The sequence below is a fragment of the Lates calcarifer genome, linkage group LG20, assembly GCF_001640805.2.
Source record: "Lates calcarifer isolate ASB-BC8 linkage group LG20, TLL_Latcal_v3, whole genome shotgun sequence".
Lineage (NCBI taxonomy): Eukaryota > Metazoa > Chordata > Actinopteri > Centropomidae > Lates > Lates calcarifer.
Window position 1 is genome coordinate 4,341,113 of NC_066852.1, and position 20,827 is coordinate 4,361,939.

At 39.3% G+C, this 20,827-nt stretch overlaps 1 protein-coding gene across 5 annotated transcripts in view; it reads left to right on the forward strand.

Annotated features, from left to right (window-relative positions):
- Nucleotides 1-9,275, forward strand: part of LOC108893312 (disks large homolog 2) — a 123,869-nt gene extending 114,594 nt beyond the window's left edge. For all 5 annotated transcript variants that reach the window (XM_051078631.1, XM_051078630.1, XM_051078632.1 and 2 more), the window contains 4 exons: nucleotides 2,289-2,461; nucleotides 3,890-3,999; nucleotides 4,410-4,501; nucleotides 4,969-9,275. In XM_051078631.1, the coding sequence (XP_050934588.1) occupies nucleotides 2,289-2,461; nucleotides 3,890-3,999; nucleotides 4,410-4,501; nucleotides 4,969-5,075 (482 nt within the window). In that variant the 3' untranslated portion in view covers nucleotides 5,076-9,275. The remainder of the gene's footprint in view (nucleotides 1-2,288; nucleotides 2,462-3,889; nucleotides 4,000-4,409; nucleotides 4,502-4,968) is intronic.
- The last annotated feature ends 11,552 nt before the right edge of the window (nucleotides 9,276-20,827 follow it).

Consider the following 20,827-nt stretch of genomic DNA (forward strand, 5'->3'; position numbering starts at 1 on the left):
TCATCCAAAGTCTGAAACAGATGTAAACTATGTAAATGTGTACGAATGTGTTAGAGTTATAGGCCTCTAGTTTCACAGCTGTAAACTAGCTACAATTATAACTTGCTTTAGGAAACCTTTTTTTTTTTTTTTTTTTTTTTTTTTGAATACTGTTGTTAGAAATTAAATACACATTACACATTACATTACATACATACACATTACAAACACATAAAGTATGTTAAGTGCAAATCCTACCAGATATGTAGATATAGAAGTTCTGAAATGGATATTCTAGGAATATTAAACAAGTAAAAATTAAGTATAAGAGTGCTTTTTTCATTGTTTTAGGATGGGTGTGTTATGAATTGTTACTTCCTCCTAACACCCCTCTGGGCAGGGAACACAGATGCACACTCAGACACGTATAATATTATAGATAACTGTAAAGTACATGTAGTAAGTGAGAGTAAACCCTAGCAGTTATGTTCACAGACGCCACAGAGACATTATAGGAATATTATACAGGGACTGAAATGTGTAAGTAAACTGGAATTATTACTATTATCTTTTTTAATGTGTCACTACTTAACATACTTTTTTTGTATAGTTGCGTTTTATCAAGTCAAATTTCACATTTAGGTTTGTTATTTTTATGCACATAGAAACTGAATTTATAAGCCACGAGAAATTAGTAAATGTTTCACGTCAGATTTCCATCAGCAGATAGTCCGAACAATCTCAGTGATGAAGTGAAATTTGACCGTTAAACTTTTGTGTAACTGTGATGAGATTCATGATATCATGAGCTGAGATAACTAGTAGAGGTCACACAGAGAATTATTTTTAGCCTTTTCAGTTTCATTACCATCTCCTGTCCACATGCCACAGTGAAACTAGAGGCTCTAATCTAATCACTACACACTAAAGCTCTAATCTTTTACACACAATGCTAAGAAAAAGACGTTGAATGCTATTTATTTAGCTCTAAAAGCCCTTTTTTCTAATATCATGACACTAAATGAAGAGGCAAGGAAGATGGATATAAGTGCTGTTTTTGGTTCACTACATATAGTAAATGCTTTATAAGAGAAAGCTGCCCATGAAACGTGTAATGCTGCCATAGTAACATGAATGGAGGCACCATTATCAGCTTAAGTTACTGTTTTTTTCTGGTTTGTTTTTGTGTGTGTGTGTGTGTGACCCCACTACCTACACGTAACCCTTTTTTAGCTCATCCTAACAGAATCACCTTACTCCACTGTGTGTTGTGCGATGTGTTTGTCATCAGCCAGAGAAGTTTTTATTTTGCATGTTCTGATTTACCCATCTCTTTTATTTCAATTTACTTTTTAAACCATATAAAGCAGCTGTCAGTTCAGGGCACCAAGGTAAGTGAGTGGACAAGCTGAGTTGATTGTTCCATCCCTTCATTTAGAAAATGAGTCTTGAAGTAATTTGTCCCCCTAAATACTTAGAATCCTTTGGGTTGGGTTAGGGTTAACCTTAACCAAAACCTTTTGGAACTGTAGTTTGTGTAGAATTAGTTTGGAGTGGTTAGTATTAGGACACTGTTGTTATATATATTTGATAATAGTACACTTCCTACCTCATAATTTATCAGTCACTTTCTTTTGTTGTTAGACTCTCACAGTGTTTTGTTCTAGCAGTTTTTCATCGAACAATGTATAATTAGGAATCCTTTATTTGCCAAAGCTAGAGGAACATTTAGCCTTTTGCATCACAGTAGAGGAGGATTCACCCCATTTGCTCTCCATATAAAAAAGTTTAACAAAGGTACCTATGCAAATTTCAGAACAAGCACTTAAACATGTGATTGGGTATTTTGAATGGATTTATATGGTAAATGTAACACAGTTATTTTGAGGATTCAGGGTTTTTTTGTTTTTTTTTCTTTCTAACAACTGACAAAACTCTGGTTGCCACTTCTTCAGGTCATTTTTAACAGCACAGAGCAGCAAAGCACTGTCCTCACCAAATATAACAGTTGTAATATCTCATGGATGAAAGCAGCAGGTTTTATTGGAACATATAGTGTTAATTTTAACAAACACTGATATTATCAGTGGTGTCACAAGAGGCTCCATTCATTTCTATAATGGTCTTGTGGTTATTACAAAAAGGTATCGCAACTAATGTACAGTGTGTTTGCATATAGCACCTACTTTTTAGACCTGAGTGAGATCTTATGAGTGAGAATTAAAAAGGACATATAACAGGTGTCTGCTTGTCGTGTCATTGCCCATTAGTTACTGAGTTATTTCCTCATTTTCCTCCTTGCACCAAAGATACCACTCGGCCAAAGAGGGACTACGAGGTGGACGGGCAAGACTACCACTTTGTGATGTCCAGAGAGCAGATGGAGAAAGACATCCAAGAGCACAAGTTTATTGAGGCGGGACAGTACAATGATAATCTTTATGGAACAAGTGTCCAGTCTGTGAAATATGTGGCTGAAAGGGTGAGCCTCTGATCTGTTATAAAAGCTGCATGTTGCACCACATCAATTGTGAAATATATGTTGATAGGACAATGTAATGGCTATAGAACAATGATCCTATGTGTGTTTAGACTGTCCTTATCATAGCGCTGCTTTTCTTATTCAAATTGGGATTGTTACGCTTGTTGCTTGCTTTGGACAATCTAATGTTTGCGACAGCAGCGCCAACTGTAATACTACTCAGCAAAAATCCAAAATTTGTCTGTTGCTGCTTTAAAGGATCTAACAAGGTGCAGCTTTGATATTATAACCTGAGAGATCAGAGTCAAGTCAAGTCAAGTCAGTTTTATTTACATAGCGCCAATTCACAACAGAAGTTATCTGGAGGCACTGTACATATAGAGCAGGTCTAGACCAAACTCTTGATCTTAAATTTACAGAGAGAGACCCAACAGATCCACCATGAGCAGCACTAGGCGACAGTGGCAAGGAACAACTTCCTTTAAGAGGCAGAAACCTCGAGCAGAACCAGACTCAGGGTGGGCGGCCATCTGCCTCGACCATTTGGGTTTAGACAGAGGTGGGGGGGGTAAGAGAAAGACAACATTGTAAATACACAGACTAAGTCAAAATGTAAATAGTAGTAATAATAATGATAATTATAGCTAAAGGAATAATAATGACAGAGCAGTGAAACATTAATAGCAATAACACTACCACTAACACTAATAAATGTTAAATTGTTGTAACATCAGTTGAGCTGGATCATGGGAGCAGCAGGAGACTCTACAGCTCCGGAGACAGAACCCTGCAGTAAGAGAGAGAAAGAAAGAAAGAGAGAGAGAGAGAGAGAGAAGCACAGCCTGGGCACTGATGTGCTTGAGGAAAGAAACACACAGAGTGATGCAGTGATATTAAGATGGTTTACAGTAATCTTGTCTGCAGGACAACATGGACAACATTTACTAACTACTAAGCTTAACTGATGCATTGAGGCTGACCCAACCCGCTGAACGTAAAAAGGTAACCTGAAATAAGAATCATAATAAAATGCTAACCGAAAGTTAAGGCATAGAGATGAGTTTTTAGTTTGGATTTAAAGGCCTCAACTGACTCAGCCTGTCTAATATCAATAAGGAGGTTGTTCCAGAGGAAGGGGGCCCAATAGGAGAAGGCCCTGCAGCATTAGGAGCATTTTAAAGTCTGATCTAACATGAATAGGGAGCCAATGAAGGGAGGCTAAAATTGGAGTAATGTGGTCAAATCTTCTTGATTTGGTTAGCATTCTAGCTGTAGCATTTTGAACCATTTGTAGGCTTTTAGTGCTAGGATGTGGTGGTCCCACAATTGTCAAGGGATGTAGTTACTTGACTTGACTTGACTTGAGCTAACTTGACTTAGCGTGCTTTTGTGTAGTACATCTCTTGTAACTCAGTGCCTCTGTTTCAGGGTAAACACTGCATTCTGGATGTGTCTGGAAATGCCATCAAACGACTACAAGTAGCACAACTCTATCCCATTGCCATCTTCATAAAACCTAAGTCTATTGATTCATTAATGTAAGTATTCTTATATCGCACTATAATGTAGCTGTTAGCAGATGGAGCACACAGAAGTGTTGTATTTAAATTCATTAACAACTGCAGCTCGTGCTGTGAGCACCACAAGTGGAGGCTGGTGTGTGAACTCATAATGAGAACATAGTAGAATACATTTGTAATAAATGAAATAATTCAACACAGAAGTTATGATTGCTCACAAAACTGTACATTAATAAACACTTAACATGTCCTCATATCTGCTTACAACTACACTGTAATGTTTGTATACTGCTTGTAATCACTACAAAGGGGGACTGAAAGTGAAGTGTTCCGTGGACTTTTATTCACAGTTGTCATAAGTTATATCAAAATCAGAGACAGAATCATGTCTGGGTCTGTAATATTTTGTGTCCTCTCCCCCTGTGCAGGGACATGAATAAGAGACTGACAGAGGAGCAAGCCAAGAAAACATTTGACAGGGCTATGAAGCTAGAGCAGGAGTTTGGTGAATTCTTCACAGGTATGGTATTAATAAGCGTGCAAAAGCAAAAGTATATGAACTCAAAAGGCTGGCTAATGCTAACTGCTGATTTAAAAGCTCTTTGTTCCAACTTCTCACAGAATAGAATGAACATTATATAAGTTAAATATTAGTTTTTAAAGTGAAATAATTCAAATTAGACATTTTGCTTAGATTTCAGTATGTGTAAAAATGTTCTGGTTTTTGTTGTTGTTGTTCTGTGTTTCATACACACTTTTCAGTCAAAATAAAATATGCTGTCATTTTATGTTGACCAAGGTAAGCTCATGTTTAGGTCAGACAATCCAGGTGATTCAAGCAAAAACATTTTTACTCTACTACTCTAGTCTACACATAGGGGCTTAAACATTTGACCGCTGATGCATGTGTGGCTGTAAAATCTAAATTTGATGTACCTATTCTATATAAAGTTCCACAATACATAAATAGTTCCCTTTGCTCTGCAGCTCTGGTACAAGGAGACACCTTAGAAGACATTTATAACCACTGCAAACAGGTCATAGAGGAACATTCAGGACCCTATATCTGGATCCCCTCAAAGGAAAAACTATAACTCATCACCCTGGAAGGGAGTCTGGACTGCTAGAAACTAGTAATAAGATGTAAAATATGATAACTGTATTGCGATGAACAGTCTTCACAAATAATTATTCTGATATGTTTTTTTAATTTTGTTTTATTTTCTCTCTGGTTTGGTTATTGCTTTGTTTTTCACTCTACATGAATGTTCCTGAATGTATACTGGAAAGTGTTTAGGAAACAGTTTAGGAAACATGAACTGTTATTGGATATTTGATGATTTTTATTTGAACAAAATGGAAAAGAAATGGCATGGAAACTAAATAAATATGGGTATGTGTCCATGTCGGCACTGTGTTAACAGGAAATTGGAGATGGTATATATGTTACGGATGTCTTTGCTTTGCTAACATAGGAAGGAAAATAGGTATTCCAACTCTCCCTTCACATTACAGCAACTAACAAATAATAGCAAAATTATAAAGTTTAATGTTTTGTCTGAGTTTGCATCTGTGCATCCCCTGAAAACAGCTTTATTTTTGTTTACACTGTCAGTTCTTCCTTAAATCACTGTATTTATTTCTCTGACATGAGGATGTGTGAGGAAAATGTTTTATTCACTGTAAAATTGTCATGTCATTTTTTTATTATTTAAAAGCAGACATTACTTATTCAGCTGTTGCACTGACAATGATAAGTAAAGGGAGAAAGCTGCTATCTGTAATGGAGATGTAACACTATATTTTGCTACTTAACTTGCTAGAGGGCACAAAAGCACAGAATTATTTATTATTCAGAACATAACTTTGATTAAAAGGTCATTTATAGAGCATATTTTATTTGAGTGATGTAGTATGTTGTGACTGGATGGCTGGGAATTTTATAGTTAAAGAGACATCTGATGTTCCAATATTTTGTAGACTTGGAGAGGAGAGGGTAGTCAAAGTAGTGATTTAATTTAATACTGAAACACATTTTTGTCTTTTGAAACTAACAGCAGGACAGCGAAGAATATGAATAAAAATAAAGAAAAATGTTTTTGAAAGAATAAAAATTGGACAAAATGCAAATATTATCAAACATGAATATTCTGTAGCAACATTGTGGAGTCATAAAGGAAGAGAAGAGAAGGCAATTTAGATGTGTTGTTTCCTCAGGCAGGCAGTTCCAATGTCCTAATGAGAAATGTTTGACAATAATGATTGATTTACAGATTGGGAAGACCTAACACACAGTCTGATTTAAAACACATACACATTACACACACGTTATTTGCAATTGGTGTTTTCTTCTGCAGTGTTTCCCTTTGGAATAAAAAATATCAGTTTGACTCTGACTGCTGAATATTAACTACAGATAAAGGGGGGGGTGAGGGACTGAAGATTTTGCCACTTTAGAAGTGCATTATGAGGGAATCTGTAATGGCCAGTATAAACCAGAGGAATGATTACTGCAAACAGTTTCAATGTTCATATGATATGAAAATTGTGAACCTGCCCTTTAATTGTTTGGTATGAAAATATAACCATTTAATGATATTGACAATGTACACAAAGTATTAATCATCAGTGACATCAGCCTACAGTATTGACCCTCAGGTAGCCTGTCACTGAACCTTAATGATTACATCTCTGTGTGATGTGTCTGAGCTATAGAAACCATGACTTGAGAAATGAGCAGAACACCTGACAGGATAACAAGGACTATCCTGAATCATCTACAGAGAGCCTGGAGACCTGAATAAAGTAATCTCAGATTTATTGCCATTTTGTTCAGAAGAGGGGGAGCCCTGATTATCCTGCGCAGATGCTTAACAGACCAAGCATGATACAGTATATCCACTATATATAGTTTACTCACCAGTGGCTTGCCTTGTTTGAAAGGGCATACAATATAGTACCTCGCTTTATTAAAATTAGAAAATAAATATCCATCATGTACTTAAAGCACTTGGAATGGCTAATGCATCTAACCAATGTGATGATCTTCCTGTTCTGTTTAATTGCTATGCCATTGGCTGTTAGACTCCCATGACAAGAATTTGTGAGTGATATATATTCTAGTGTTACTGCTATTTGATTTAGACAGCATGTTTCACCCAACCTGTTTAAAATTAAATATAGAAGTTACGTTAATTGCAGGTATGTTTCTGGTCAATGGGACATTTCAAAAGTGCACTTAATCATTGTTTTTTGTAATGAAAATAGGCACTGTATGGTAATGAGGCAAATATAAATCACATCCATTGATTATTCTGTAAGATGGAACAGTGAAACCTGAGAAGATTGAACTGCTTGTATGGACCACATACTGTACCTGTAGTAGACTGATGTGAAGCAAGTAAAACACACTGCAGTTTCTAAAATGAGAGTGTTTTTTGAAGAAGATACTGTGTTTATGAAGACATAAGATCATCTTTCTCTTCTCCCTTGTCATAGGTTGGTTGTGGCTGATGGACATTTTCAGCTGTGATATGTGTTGGTCAATGCATATGTTTGCAATATGTTTCAAGATATCTACCATTATTCTTTTGCAAATTTTCCATAAAGTATTGGTCACCACTTGCCTTAACAGAGTAGGTTTACTGTGCATCAAAGATGGAAGCTTATAATTGTACTTTTCCTTTGACAATAGAAAATTATATTTAGTCCTCCTTCATGTAAGAGAGCTGAATGAAATCTAAGCTATATGACATTGTGCTGAGGGTGCTGACACCTTGTACTTACAACATTAAAGGCTGAAGAGATATTTTATATTTTGTAATTTTATCTTAAAAATTAGCATTTCTGTGGCAACAAGAAAAACCTTTTAAAATGATGCTGAATGATGAGACACCTCAATATTTTGGCCATTGTTTTTCAAAAGTGTAATTGGCCAGCATTATGATGACATATAAAAGAAAATATATCATCAATATTCTGGCTTGATACTTATACAGTATTTCCAAAGTCATTGTGAAAATCGTAACACATGATATTTTACAGGCCAGTGGGGATTTTTGTGTGGAAATGTAAAGGATGTCTGACCTATGCATGTTTCAACAGTCTTCTGTGTCCTGTGGATGTGCAATATTTCGACACAACTGAAGCATTGAGGTACTTGCTGTGTTTTAACACATGATCAAATTGCAATTTTTAATCATTTAATCAGACTTGTGTCTATTTTAAACCCAAATAAAAACATTGTTGTAAGAGGTGTTGTCCAAGCAATATGTTTGGTTATCACATTTATTATATTCCCTTTTCAGTTGTTTAAGTTGTAAACCTGAATTCACATCATGATTTTCTTGTTGTTAACATTACTAACCCCATAAAATATATATTTAACCAAAAGTAAGTATTTCAACTACATCTTACCAGGTCAGTGTTTTCTACCCAACAATATGCCTTGCCATTGTGTCTATATTCAGGTGCATTCTTCAGTAATGGTGCACTAATAAGGTGCTCCTCATCAACATTTTGAGTCTTAGATAGACATGTTCACCAGCATGAATTTGCCCTGAAACTGCAGACAAAGTGGTGAACTGGAAAAAGTTCCATGACAGACTGACTTTTAGTATTAGCTGTAATTCCTTTCAACATAGTGCAGTTGATGCCAGGCTTTCATCTTCATTTCCACCCTGCAGCGAGTTCTCCATTGTTCCACTTCAAGTGATGTACATCAGTGATTGATAGATACAATATGATATCACACAACATTTTCTGCTTCATGAGTTTGTGAGGGTTACCTGAACATCTTAATAAACAACTGTATAGGGCAGCGAAGGATGGATTATGAAGGATAGAATCGTTGTTTCTTCCAAATTAAAGAAAATTAAAGCTGCTTTCGTCAGCCACATTTGGATGAGAAATTGAATTGACCTTGGCATGTTCTCTTTATAAATGAGAGTTTAAACACCTGAATTAAGACACAACTGTATTCTGTTGTTGTTAATACCATGTTTCTGTAGGAGTACAAACTATTTTCTGTGCAATTTGTTTGACATGTTATTGATTAGAAATGTTTACATAATATTCATGAATTAATGTTGGTGATGATGGTGTTGTTCATAATGGGATTGGAATGGGAGTGATCGAAAACTTTTTTTACTAAAGCTAAATACACCTTTGTGTAAGTAAATGAATAAAGGGGAGAAATTAATAACTTAAAAAAATAATTTGTATAGTGTCAACGAGCAAAAGGATTTCAAATTCTGAATAAATTCTGTTTTGTCTCTAAAATATTGACCTTTTGTTTCTATTTGAGAATGTACCAAGTAAATATTACCAGTTCCTATTTTCATGGTTGGTGCTAGTGTACCAAATAATGTGTTACTTTGTAAATTTCTTCTTCCATCCAGGTAGATGTGTGAATCATGCTGTAAGGGCACTATGATGTTGTGCGTTGTTAAATTTTTGTTCAGTTTTTATGTGTTCAGTTTCCATTCTTCCTGGAAAACTGATACTGAACCTAGGGGCTCTTCTACTCACATAAATCTGGTCTTTTTTTGGGGGTTGTCTGCTTTTGTTCAGAGCCGTCTTTAAACCTTAATTTCTATTCAATATCAAGATATCATGCACTCAACGTGAGATATAATACATATGCCATGTGTGATTTACATTTTATGCACCAAAGAGCAGCTGGAATACCCAGCCTTCTTGGAGCCTCTGGGTGGTTACCTGGAGAGAAGTTTGCCAAGGGACTCTTTAGTTCTGCTGAGGAACTTCAACACCCACATGAGCAACAATGGAGAAATATGGAGGGCTGCAAGTGGGAGGAATGGTCTGTCTAATGTCATTGGATTTCTGTACTATTCATGGCTTGACCATAACAAATATAAGTGTAATTGGTACCAGAACACCTTAGGCCAGAGATCGATGATTGACTTTGAGGTTGTATCATCAGATTGGTGAGTGTAGGACAGACCTGGCAAACCTGGCAGTGCGTAGAGGATAAACCACGTGGGATCTTCAACTCCCACTTCCAGAAGAATTTCTCATGCATCCGGAGGGAGGTTGAGGACACAGAGTCAGAGAGGGCTGTGTTCAAAGCTTAATCACAGAGGCAGCTGGTAGGAACTGTGGTCAGAAGGTCATTGAGGCTTGTCCAGCAGCAACCTAAGAACCCTGGTGGATACCAGCAGTGAGGGAAGCTGTCAGGCTGAAGAAGGAGGCCATTTGGGCTTGAGTTGTCCTAGGATTTCCTGAAGCAGTAGACAGCTACCAGGAGGCCAGAGAGGCTTCAACTTCAACTGTCATGGAATCAAAAGCTCAGGAAGGAGTGACGACAAACCGATTGGCTCAGGCTGTGTTCAGCCAGGGAGAAGAACTTCTGACCCAGACTAGATTTATTGTCGAGTGGTGGAAAGTGCACTTTGAGGAGCTCCTGAACCTGATCATAAGTCCTTAGTCTGAAAACTTTGGCCAAGCCTCACCCTTATCCCTGGCAAAGGTTGCTGAGGTAGTCAAGAAGCTCCTCAGTGGCAAGGTGCCTGGTCAAGTCAAGTCAATTTTATTTATATAGCACTGAATCATAACAGAAGTTATCTCAGGGCACTTTTCATATAGAGCAGGAAGAGACCATATGCTATAATATTATATTAAGAGTGTCCAGTTAGGCAACCGGGTGTGGATAAGATTTGCCCTGAGATGCAGAAGGACACCATGGACCTCGCTGAGCCGGACTCAGTTCACCAGGCTCTGGCATATCAAGGGTACCTCGTTGGTCAACATGAGAAATCACTCAAAGACATCACCAAGTCCCTCCAGAACCTCACTCTCTGTGTTAGCCAGCTCAACAGTCAAATGGAGTTGGTTGCGGCCCAGCTAAGCCCCTCTCATCCAGTCCCAGATCCCACACCTCAGACTCCCCGAGGGCCGCCCATGCCCACACCTGAGAGGCATAATGGTGATTTAGGGGCCTGCCGGCCATTTCTGTTACAATGTCATTTAGTTGAGAATCAGCCTGTTTCTTTTGCCAAGGCTAAGGTTGCTTATGTTGTAGGACTCCTCTCAGGTAGAGCCGCACAGTGGGCTACTGCCCTGTGGGAGCAAGATCACTTTTCATTTTCCTATGTTAACTTTGTAGTGGAGATGCGTAAGGTTTTTGATCATACCGTCAGGGGTAGAGAAGCTGCTAGCCAGCTACTTAGTCTCTGACAAGGTTCTTGTATGGTGGCCGATTACTCGGTCCAGTTCAGAGTCCTGGCAGCAGAGAGCGGGTGGGACAAGGTCTCTGCACCCTCCCAACATTACTCCTTCTCCTGTATTCAGGTGGAGGCTGTTCTTCTGTGGGAGACCATTTCCAGTCCAGTTATGGCTCTGATCAGTTCTAGGGCTGATGAAAGTTTTCTTGACTCTTCCACTGCCACTCACCTGGGTATCCCTGTCTTGAATCTCCCTACCCGCAAGGAGGTAAATGCCTTGGATGGCAGACTACTTGCCCAAGTGACTCACCAGACCATCCCCGTTACCCTACTCACTTCTGGTAATCATTGGGAGACAATTCAGTTTTTGTTGATTCCCTCACCTCAAGCGGTTTTGATCCTCGGCTAGCCCTTGCTTAAGACTCACAATCCCCATATTGACTGGGTAAGCGGCACCATCCTCAGCTGGAGCTCTCAGTGCCACAACACCTACTTACATTCTGCTGTCACCCATCCTGATTTCTCCGCTTCCTCAGATTCCAAACCCCCAGATCTCTCCTTGGTTCCTAACCTTAACCCTAACCCTAATCCTAACCCTAACCCGACCCTGCATTGATTACCGTGGTCTCAACAACATAACCATAAAGAACAAATACTCACTTTCTCTCATGGACTCATCTTTCACACCCCTACATCAAGCTATGGTTTTCACTAAGCTTGACCTCAGGAATGCTTACCACCTGTTGTGAATCAGGGAGGGGGTTGAGTGGAAGATGGCGTTTAACACTCCCCTGGGCCATTTTGAGTATCAGGTGATGCCATTTGGTCTCACCAATGTCTCCGCTGTCTTCCAAGCTCTCATTAACGATGTCATGCGGGACGCGAACCATTTTGTAATAGTGTACCTGCTGAACAGCAACATCATGTCAGGCCAGTGCTCAAGAGGCTGTTGGAGAATAAATTGTTTGAGAAGGTGAAGAAATGTGAATTTGATGTGTCCTCTGAGTTTTCTGGGATTTTCGGTGGAGTGTGGACAGGTGAAACCAGACCCTGTGAAGGTGAAGGCAGTGGTGGAGTGGACCCGGAAAACAACCTCAGAGATTCTGGGCTTTGCTAATTTCTCCCTCAGGTTCATCTGTAACTTCAGCAAGGTAGTTATCCCACTCACAACACATCCTCATTCATCCAGACCCATCCAGACAGTTTATTGTGGAGGTGGATGGACTCTGGCGTGGGGGTGGTAGTGTTCCAGTGTTCCACTTTAGATGACAAACTTCAACCTTGTGCCTTCTTCTCACATCGTCTTTCTCTTGCAGAGTGCAACTATGACATAGGGAACCGGTGGTGCTGGCTGTGGCTGAGTGGAGGCACTGGCTGGAGGGGGCTGAAGTGCCATTCCTGGTTTGGACTGATCATAAGAACCTAGCGTACCTCCAGTCAGCCCGGAGGCTCAGTCCCCGTCTAGCCCGATGGGCCTTGTTCCTGACCCCATTTAACTTCACTCTGTCCTATGGGCCCGGCTCGAAGAACGTGAAACCCGATGCTCTGTCCCGTTAGTCAGAACCCCCAGTACCCAGCACTGATTTATGTCAAAACACAGGATCCATAGACTCAACTGCAAAACCTAACCTTGACTCTTTTTCTCTCATCGACCTCCCCCAGCTCACAGCTTGTCTCCTAGACCCCATCCCAACTAGGCTGCTTAAGGAAGCTCTGCCCTTAATTTGCAGTCCTGTATTAGATATGTTAAATCTGTTCTTGGTAACAGGTATGTGCCGCAGTCGTATAAAATAGCTGTAATCAAACCTCTTCTAAAAAAGCCCACTCTAGATCCAGACGTATTAGCCAATTACAGACCTATATCTAACCTCCCCTTTCTTTCCAAAATCCTAGAGAAAGCAGTTGCAAAATAGTTGTGCGACTTTCTACAGGATAATAGTTTATTTGAGGTTTTTAAAAGTTTTAAAAGTTACAAACGACCTCCTGATCGCATCAGACAACAAACTTTTTTCTGTACATGTCTTGTTAGATCTCAGTGTTGCTTTTGATACAATTGAGCATCACATCACCATCACAGAGACTGGAGCATTTTATTGGTATTAAAGGAACTGCACTAAACTGGTTTAAGTCCTCTTTATCTGATAGGTTTCAGTTTGTGTTAACAACTACTCCTCCATGTACACAAAGGTTAGACATGGAGTTCCACAACGGTCAGTGGTTGGACCAATCCTCTTCACTTTGTATATGCTTCCCTTGGGCAATATTATCAGGAAACACTCCATAAATTTCCATTGTTATGCAGATGATACACAGCTTTATCTGTCAGTGAAGCCTAACAAAACCAATCAGCTAGCCAAACTCCAGGCTTGTCTTAGGGACATTAAAACTTGGATGACAAGCAATTTTTTATTACTGAACTCAGATAAAACTGAAGTCATTATAATTGGCCCTGAACACATCAGAAAAAACATTTCTAATGATGGAGTTCCATTAGACGGCATTGCCCTGGCTCCCAGCTCCACTGTAAAGATTCTGGGAATCATCTTTGATCAGGATATGTCCTTTAACTCACATATAAAACAAACTTCTAGGACTGCCTTCTTTCATCTGTATTATATCAAAAAAAATAGACATTTTCTGTCTCAAAAAGATGCAGGAAAACTAGTCCATGCATTTGTTACTTCCAGGCTGGACTACTGTAATTCATTATTATTAGGCTGCCCCAACAAGTCTCTAGAGACTCTGCAGCTGATTCAAAATGCTGCAGCATGGTTACTGACAGGAACTAGGAAAAGAGACCATATTTCTCCTGTGTTAGCCTCTCTACATTGGCTCCCAGTCAAATCCAGAATAGAATTCAAAATCCTCCTCCTCACTTACAAAGCCCTTAATGGTCAGGCTCCATCTTACCTTAAAGATCTCATAGTCTCATAGTCTCCTACAATCCCACTAGGGGACTATGAGGTTGAGCTTAGTGAAAACCATAGCTTGATGTAGGGGTGTGAAAGATGAGTCCATGAGAGAAGGTGAGTATTTGTTCTTTATGGTTATTTTGTTGAGACCACAGTAATCAATGCAGGGTCAGAGGGAACCATCTTTCTTCTTAACTCAGAAAAACTCAGCTCCCAAAGGGGAAGAGGATGTAACCAGAATGCTGGTTTACTGGTGGTTCCCAGAGTTTCCAAGAGTCGAATGGGAGGCAGAGCCTTCAGTTATCAGGTTTCGGTCCAAGAGGCAGACACCCTCTGTACCTTTAAGAGTAGGCTTAAAACTTTCCTTTTTGATAAAGCTTATAGTTAGGGTTGGCTCAGGCTTGAACCACCCCTTAGTTATGCTACTATAGGAGACTGAGAGTGGAAATGGAGACTGACAGGCTTCCCAGCAGGAGTAGGCAGCGCTGGACAGGCAAATTAGGGCGCAAGAGAAACCAGGTAAGTAAGGCTCAAAAAAACTAGAAACTAGAGATAACTCAGTAAACTACACAAGCTCAACTGAGCAGCTGGGAGAATTTCCAAGAGGTAAAGCAGACAATCTGGCAACAAGTGACAGGATGACCAGTGCATACATAACACATATGAGTGCTGATGCAATGATGAGGAACGGAGGTGAAGGAAGTGAACGGAGCACTTTAGAGATGCAGCATAAATTGCTGTGGCAGCAGACCTCATGTAAAACCTATCCACTTTTCATAGTATGGGTTAATCGGGAAGTTACATCTGACATTACTAAGTTGCTCCAGAAGTTTCTCTGATAAGCCAGTAACCTTGCTTTGTAGTACAGACCTCAGATCATGGAGCACACAGTAACTAACATAATGTTTTGACAACCAAAAGGGGGAAAGATATGGCCATATATACACAGAGAGACTAAAGAATTAACAGGACACAGATGAAACAGAAAACTGGAGGGAAAAACACAGAGGCAGGAAATAAAACAAAAACAGACACATAAGGCAAGTAATTTCAAAATAAAACAGGAAATAACACAGAGTCCGTGAAGTCATTCAAAAAGGCTGATTATTATATAGTCTTCATATTCTCACTGACTAACAGTGGTTTAAAATGTGCCAAGGTGAAATCTATTCTTCTCAAGCTGGTACCTGAAGCTTAGTGGCAAGTACATGGAAAAGATGTCACAATTTGCATTTAGAGTTTGCCTCTGACTTGTCCACCCAGTTTAATTGTTGATGTACTGTGGCTAAGGTTGATTCTTATGAGGCTCTATGGAAATTGATCCTGGAGAGCATTGTAACTTATGTCCATAAGTAAAGGGTTAAAACAGTAGCTGAAGTTGCCGCACTAACTGATGATTATGTTTTGGCTCATGTTGGGGATAATTGGTATCCTAGTGTGTGGGATGGTGACAGACACAGGGAAAATTCCTCAGCTCTGGGTGCGTGGTTTGGTAATCCAATAAGACATGTTTGGATGGAACAGAAAGGTGCTCATGACAAAATTTGTGATTATTATCATAAATGAGGGCACTGAAGACCAGGCTGTTTTGCTCTTAAATCTAAGAATAAACAGAAAGTTAGGGTTAAACCCAAAGTGGAAATGTTTGCTGGGCCAGTTTCTGAGCAACATTTGGAGACTTCAGGTGGGGAGTTAAAACTGCAGGTGTTTGGCCCAGACCTGGAGTCTTAATTACCTTTCATCACTGAAGGTTTTGTTTTTTAGGAAGTGATAATAAAGTCCATCCATCCATTATCTATACTGATTATCCATAAGGGTCATGGGGGGGCTGGAGCCAATCCCAGCTGACATTGGGTGAGAGGCATGGTACAGCCAATCTACTGTAGGGCCAACATATAGAGACAAACAAACATTCACAGTCAGAGTCACACTTATAGGCAATTTAGAGTCACCAATTAACTTGCATGTGTTTGGACTGTGGGAGGAAGCTGGAGAACCTGGAGAGAACTCATGCAGGCACAGGGAGAACATGCAAACCCCACACAAAAAAATCCCCGGGCGAACCGGAGTTCAAACCCACAACCCTCTTGCTGTGAGGTGACAGTGCTACCCACTGCACCATCATTAAAAATATTAAAGGGCACTGGTGCTTGGGCCATTTTCAAATGAGATCTACACAGATGCTTTTTGGGAGTTGGGGGCTAGAGATTTTGACAGTACCTCAGCACTGACTCTGCCTGTGGATGGTGCTGTGATGATTTTGGGTTATGATATCACAGGGAGTCAGGTGTGGGCTGACATTACACCTCCTGCTATCGTTACTAACAGTGCTTTTTGTTAGCAGTGAGCCTGATAAGATTGAAAAAGAGTTTCCGGGGGTGTCTAGGGTGTGTGCAACAATGAAATGTGCATAGTGAAATGAGACCTGAAATTGATGACACTTCACAACAGCATGAGGTGATTGTCCTGACTTTCCTTGGTCTGTTTCTTGCAGTGGGCTGGTGACTGAGCAGCATGCTGATGGTTCCTTCACAGTTCTGCTAGAGATGGCTTGGTCTTCTGGTGAGGTGAAAAACAACACTCAGCACTACTTCATCCAGAGTGAGGTGGTGATGAGAAAATTAGTGCCTTAGGGGGATCTTTTTGTTGGTGAACCTATTAACCAAATTGTTGTGCCTTCCAGGTTTTATCATGTGGTGTTGCAGATTTCCCATGATAAGCTTGGTCACTTTGGGATTAGGAAGACATTTAAGTGCATTTTGAGGTATTTCTTTTGGCCCTGGCTGAAAAGAGATGTTTCTGCTCATGTAAATCACGCCATACATGTCAGCTAATTATTGACTGTATATGACCATTGCCTCTACCTAAATTGGGTGCTAGTTACATGCTAACAGAGATGTGTGCCCCTTGCCTATGATTAGAGTCAGGTCTGTGGCGTGTACTTCACCCATTTTTTCTATCTTTGGTGCTCCCAGAGTCATTCACTTTGATCAGGGGTCAAACTTTTCATCTAATTTTTTGCACAGGTTTTGAAGCCATCTACCCCACCACCAGTTTGGTTTGGTCCTGTGGCCGATGATCATACACTTTCAACCTCCAGGGAAAATAAGGAATACCATTCTTGGACAGGCTGCAAACTAGTTTGTGATTGCATGTGAATGGTGGAATGTTATACATATTGTCCCATGCAATCACAAATTTCCTAATTTCTACACCAGTTGTTCTTGAAGTCATCTAAAAGTGTTGTAGGGACCAATCTAGCATTTCTGGAGGACCAAACCAGTACTTGAGCACACATTGTGATATTTGCTCCTCTTTGACCAGGCACATCAGCGATGACGTTTCTTCCCCACCAGTCTGTGTTTGCTGGATTAAACCATGCCTTGTCTATATAATTTCTCTCATGTGGGGTCTGATTAGCCCCCAACTGCATGACGCTCTTTAAAGAAATTTAACACAGTATGTGTAAATACTTTTCAGTGCGCCCCACTGTATCTTCTGTAAAACACAGTGGCATAGTGTAAAACTGATTAAAGAACAAGATAAAATGGATAGACCCCATACCTGGATGTACTGGTGCCAGAGTTTCTTGATCAAACTCAAACTCAAACTCTGTGTTTGGTCAGAGTCCAGGCAATGGAAGTCAGGCTGAATGCTTTCCACACTGTATGATACCAGGTTGTCCTCACGATTCTGGTTTGAATTTATCTGTTTTATTGCACTGTCAGCAATGACCAATCCTACAATGGCATGCTCTTGATCTTCACTGAGGAGCTTTCCTTTTCTTCCAAAGGGAGAAGAATGTTTTGTCCTTTTGCGGAACAAAAATACAACACATGTATTAGCACTGGGACTTTACTTATCTGTTGTTTTTTTTTTAATTCTGGGTAATGGAAGCCAGGAGTGACCATCTGAAATGAATCTGAATTCTTTCATCAGCCTCTTTCGGTGATCAACCAGAGTTTGTCACATTGTCTGTGAAGGTGGTTTGTATTTCATCAGTGACAACATCTTTCATCTTTGAACACCATACATTCTTACTCCTCTCCCCCTACCTTTCCTTCTCCCTTGTCCTCATTCAGCTACTCCTCTCCTCTCCCTCTCAATAGATCAGTCCATCATAAAAATTACCATTAGTTGATGCCCTATGTATGATTGAGTTTGTTCTTCTATAGTTTATTTAGTTTATTTGGGACAAATACAGAGAAACACTGACAGCTGCAAAAGCAATGTACTGTGTGTGTGCAATATAATTTCCAACATAAGTCGCTTAATAGGAATTAGCTGCCCTAACATTTGCAATGCAGGAGCCTTACTTGTAATGGAGTAATTTTACAGTGTGGTATCAGTATTTTTACTTGGTAAAGGATCTAGATATTTCCTCCACTACTGGCCTAATTCATAGGTCTAATGCAATACATGTTTTTAATAGAACCGTTTCAGAGAATGGTATTATGATTGTCTGACCTGCACATAAAAAGTTTAAAGTCTTCTAAATCACAATTATGATTAAGTCAAGCCAAGTCAAGTAAATTTTATTTATATAGTGCCAATTCACAACAGAAGTTATCTTAAGGCACTGTAGAGCAGGTCTAGACCATTCTCTTTATCTTATAAAATAGTGTTTCACACACAGATACAGTATGTCAGTCATCACTGTGATAAAAAAAGAAACTACACTTATGCCATCTGTTCAACGATCAAGATGAGGCTAGGAGAGGTGATACAGGTGACACTGTAAAGTATGTGCTGCAGCCAATCAGCAACTTGACCAAAACACACCAGGGTCATTACGTGGTAAATTAGATATGGTTGTTGCAGCACCATCTCAGATTTTATTCAAACCTTGTCACTATCATCAAATATTTCTGTTCAAATTCTATTATATTAGTATATTATTTCTTTTTCTACCCTCCAAAATACCTTATCTGGGAAGCCATGTTTGGACATCAATATCTTGAAAAGTATTATTCCTAGCCTCACAGAACTTTAGTAAGATGGAAGACAATTTTATAAAAATTAAAAAAATCAACTGTAGATCTTACCTTATCCTACAGGGCCAAAACATATAAAAACACTGGAATTGAAGGGAAAAAAGGCCTACTTTTTGGGACCCAAACATTATATACCTATATAATATAACCTATTAACAAAATCTGAGATGGTCCTGAAACCACCACCTTTTGATTCTGATATGCTGTCTTGCTGCTTTGAACCAACAGGAGGATACAACCACGGCCTCTGAAAGATGTGAGATTGTAGACTGGATCAGGTGCTCTTATACTTTAACCCTGTTTCCTCTTTTCCATAAACCCATTACTGCAACTTCATGTTTCTCTGTCAGTTGACTTTTGACAGTTCCTGTCTCTCATTTTCATGTCTGTTGTTTGCCATCTGTCTGTAGATGTGAGCAATGTTATCACTAAGGGTCTGCTATTGGTAAGAGTCCTTTAGCCATACTGTTATGACACACACAAACACACACCATTAATCACTACATAGAATGTTTATCAACAAAAGGTGGAGCCTTTAAGAACAATTTAGACTTGTCCATATAACCTTATAAACTGAAATTATTATGCTGCAACCAAAACTACTGATTACATTTCTTACTATTTAATTTAGTGCTGAAGGTAAATTACTATTGCAAGGACAGTTACAACTGTGTTTTCCCCTGAATTTACCTTATTTTAATCCAGCAAACCTCACAGGAAACCAGTAACAATAACAGTGGTGCAGTCAGAATATAGATTAATGTCTGAGGTAAAATTCATTCAAAGATGCACAGTTGTTAATGATTTTTGCATGGAGCTACAAACAACAGTTCTGCAATGAAGAATGATGTTTACATAATATATACAATTTCAGATAACTAATTACAATTTTAGGGTTTTACTGATCACATTTGAAGCACTTCAAGAGCTGACTCCTAGTAATATTGCTGAATGTTGCTCTCTGATCAACCAGAGTGCAGCCTCAGATCCTCAGTCAGGGCTTCTCTGCTTGGTCCAACTCAAGACTAAAGGTGGCAGGGTTTTGTAGACGGGGCCTTTCAGCTATGGAACTCCTTCCTGAGGATCTGTAGCTGCAGAATCAGTGAGGTCTTTTAAACCACCTCTTAAAGTGAAACTTCTTGAAAAAGTCTTTTATTAATGTCATGTTGTTCAGCTGTTTTATTCTGTTTCATTCTCTGTACTTTTATTGGCATTTATTTTATTGTTCTAAACAGCTGTTTTTCCCATAAAGCTTAAAGCACTGTGACACTGTATGTAGCCAAGATAAATGTCAATATACAGTATATCATTTGATTGTGATCATCTAGTCTGTTACAATTTAAGGTATTCAGCTGACCGTCTCTTCCTGATCAGAATAAATCAAGCAGCCTGCTCAGAATCACTTTGACTTTGTCGGTCAACAAGTCGCCTTTATGTTCTCTTTTATAAAAACGTAAGTCCTTATATCACTCAAAAGACTGAACAAGCTATAGTAGCATTCTTTAGGAGATTAAAAATACACCATGAAATACCACACGGCCAGTGTGGTTCCACCACCGGATAGTAGGCCCACATACACATACAGACACACAGACATAAAGTTCATTTTGCCGTTATTTTGTAATATTTAGGCCTAAATTTACCACACGTGTCCTGAACATTAAATTTAAGGACGTTACACTAGTCTCCAAACACTAGAATATAACGTCGCTTCTCATTGGTGAAACCAAGCTGTCCATCATAAGGACTATCCACT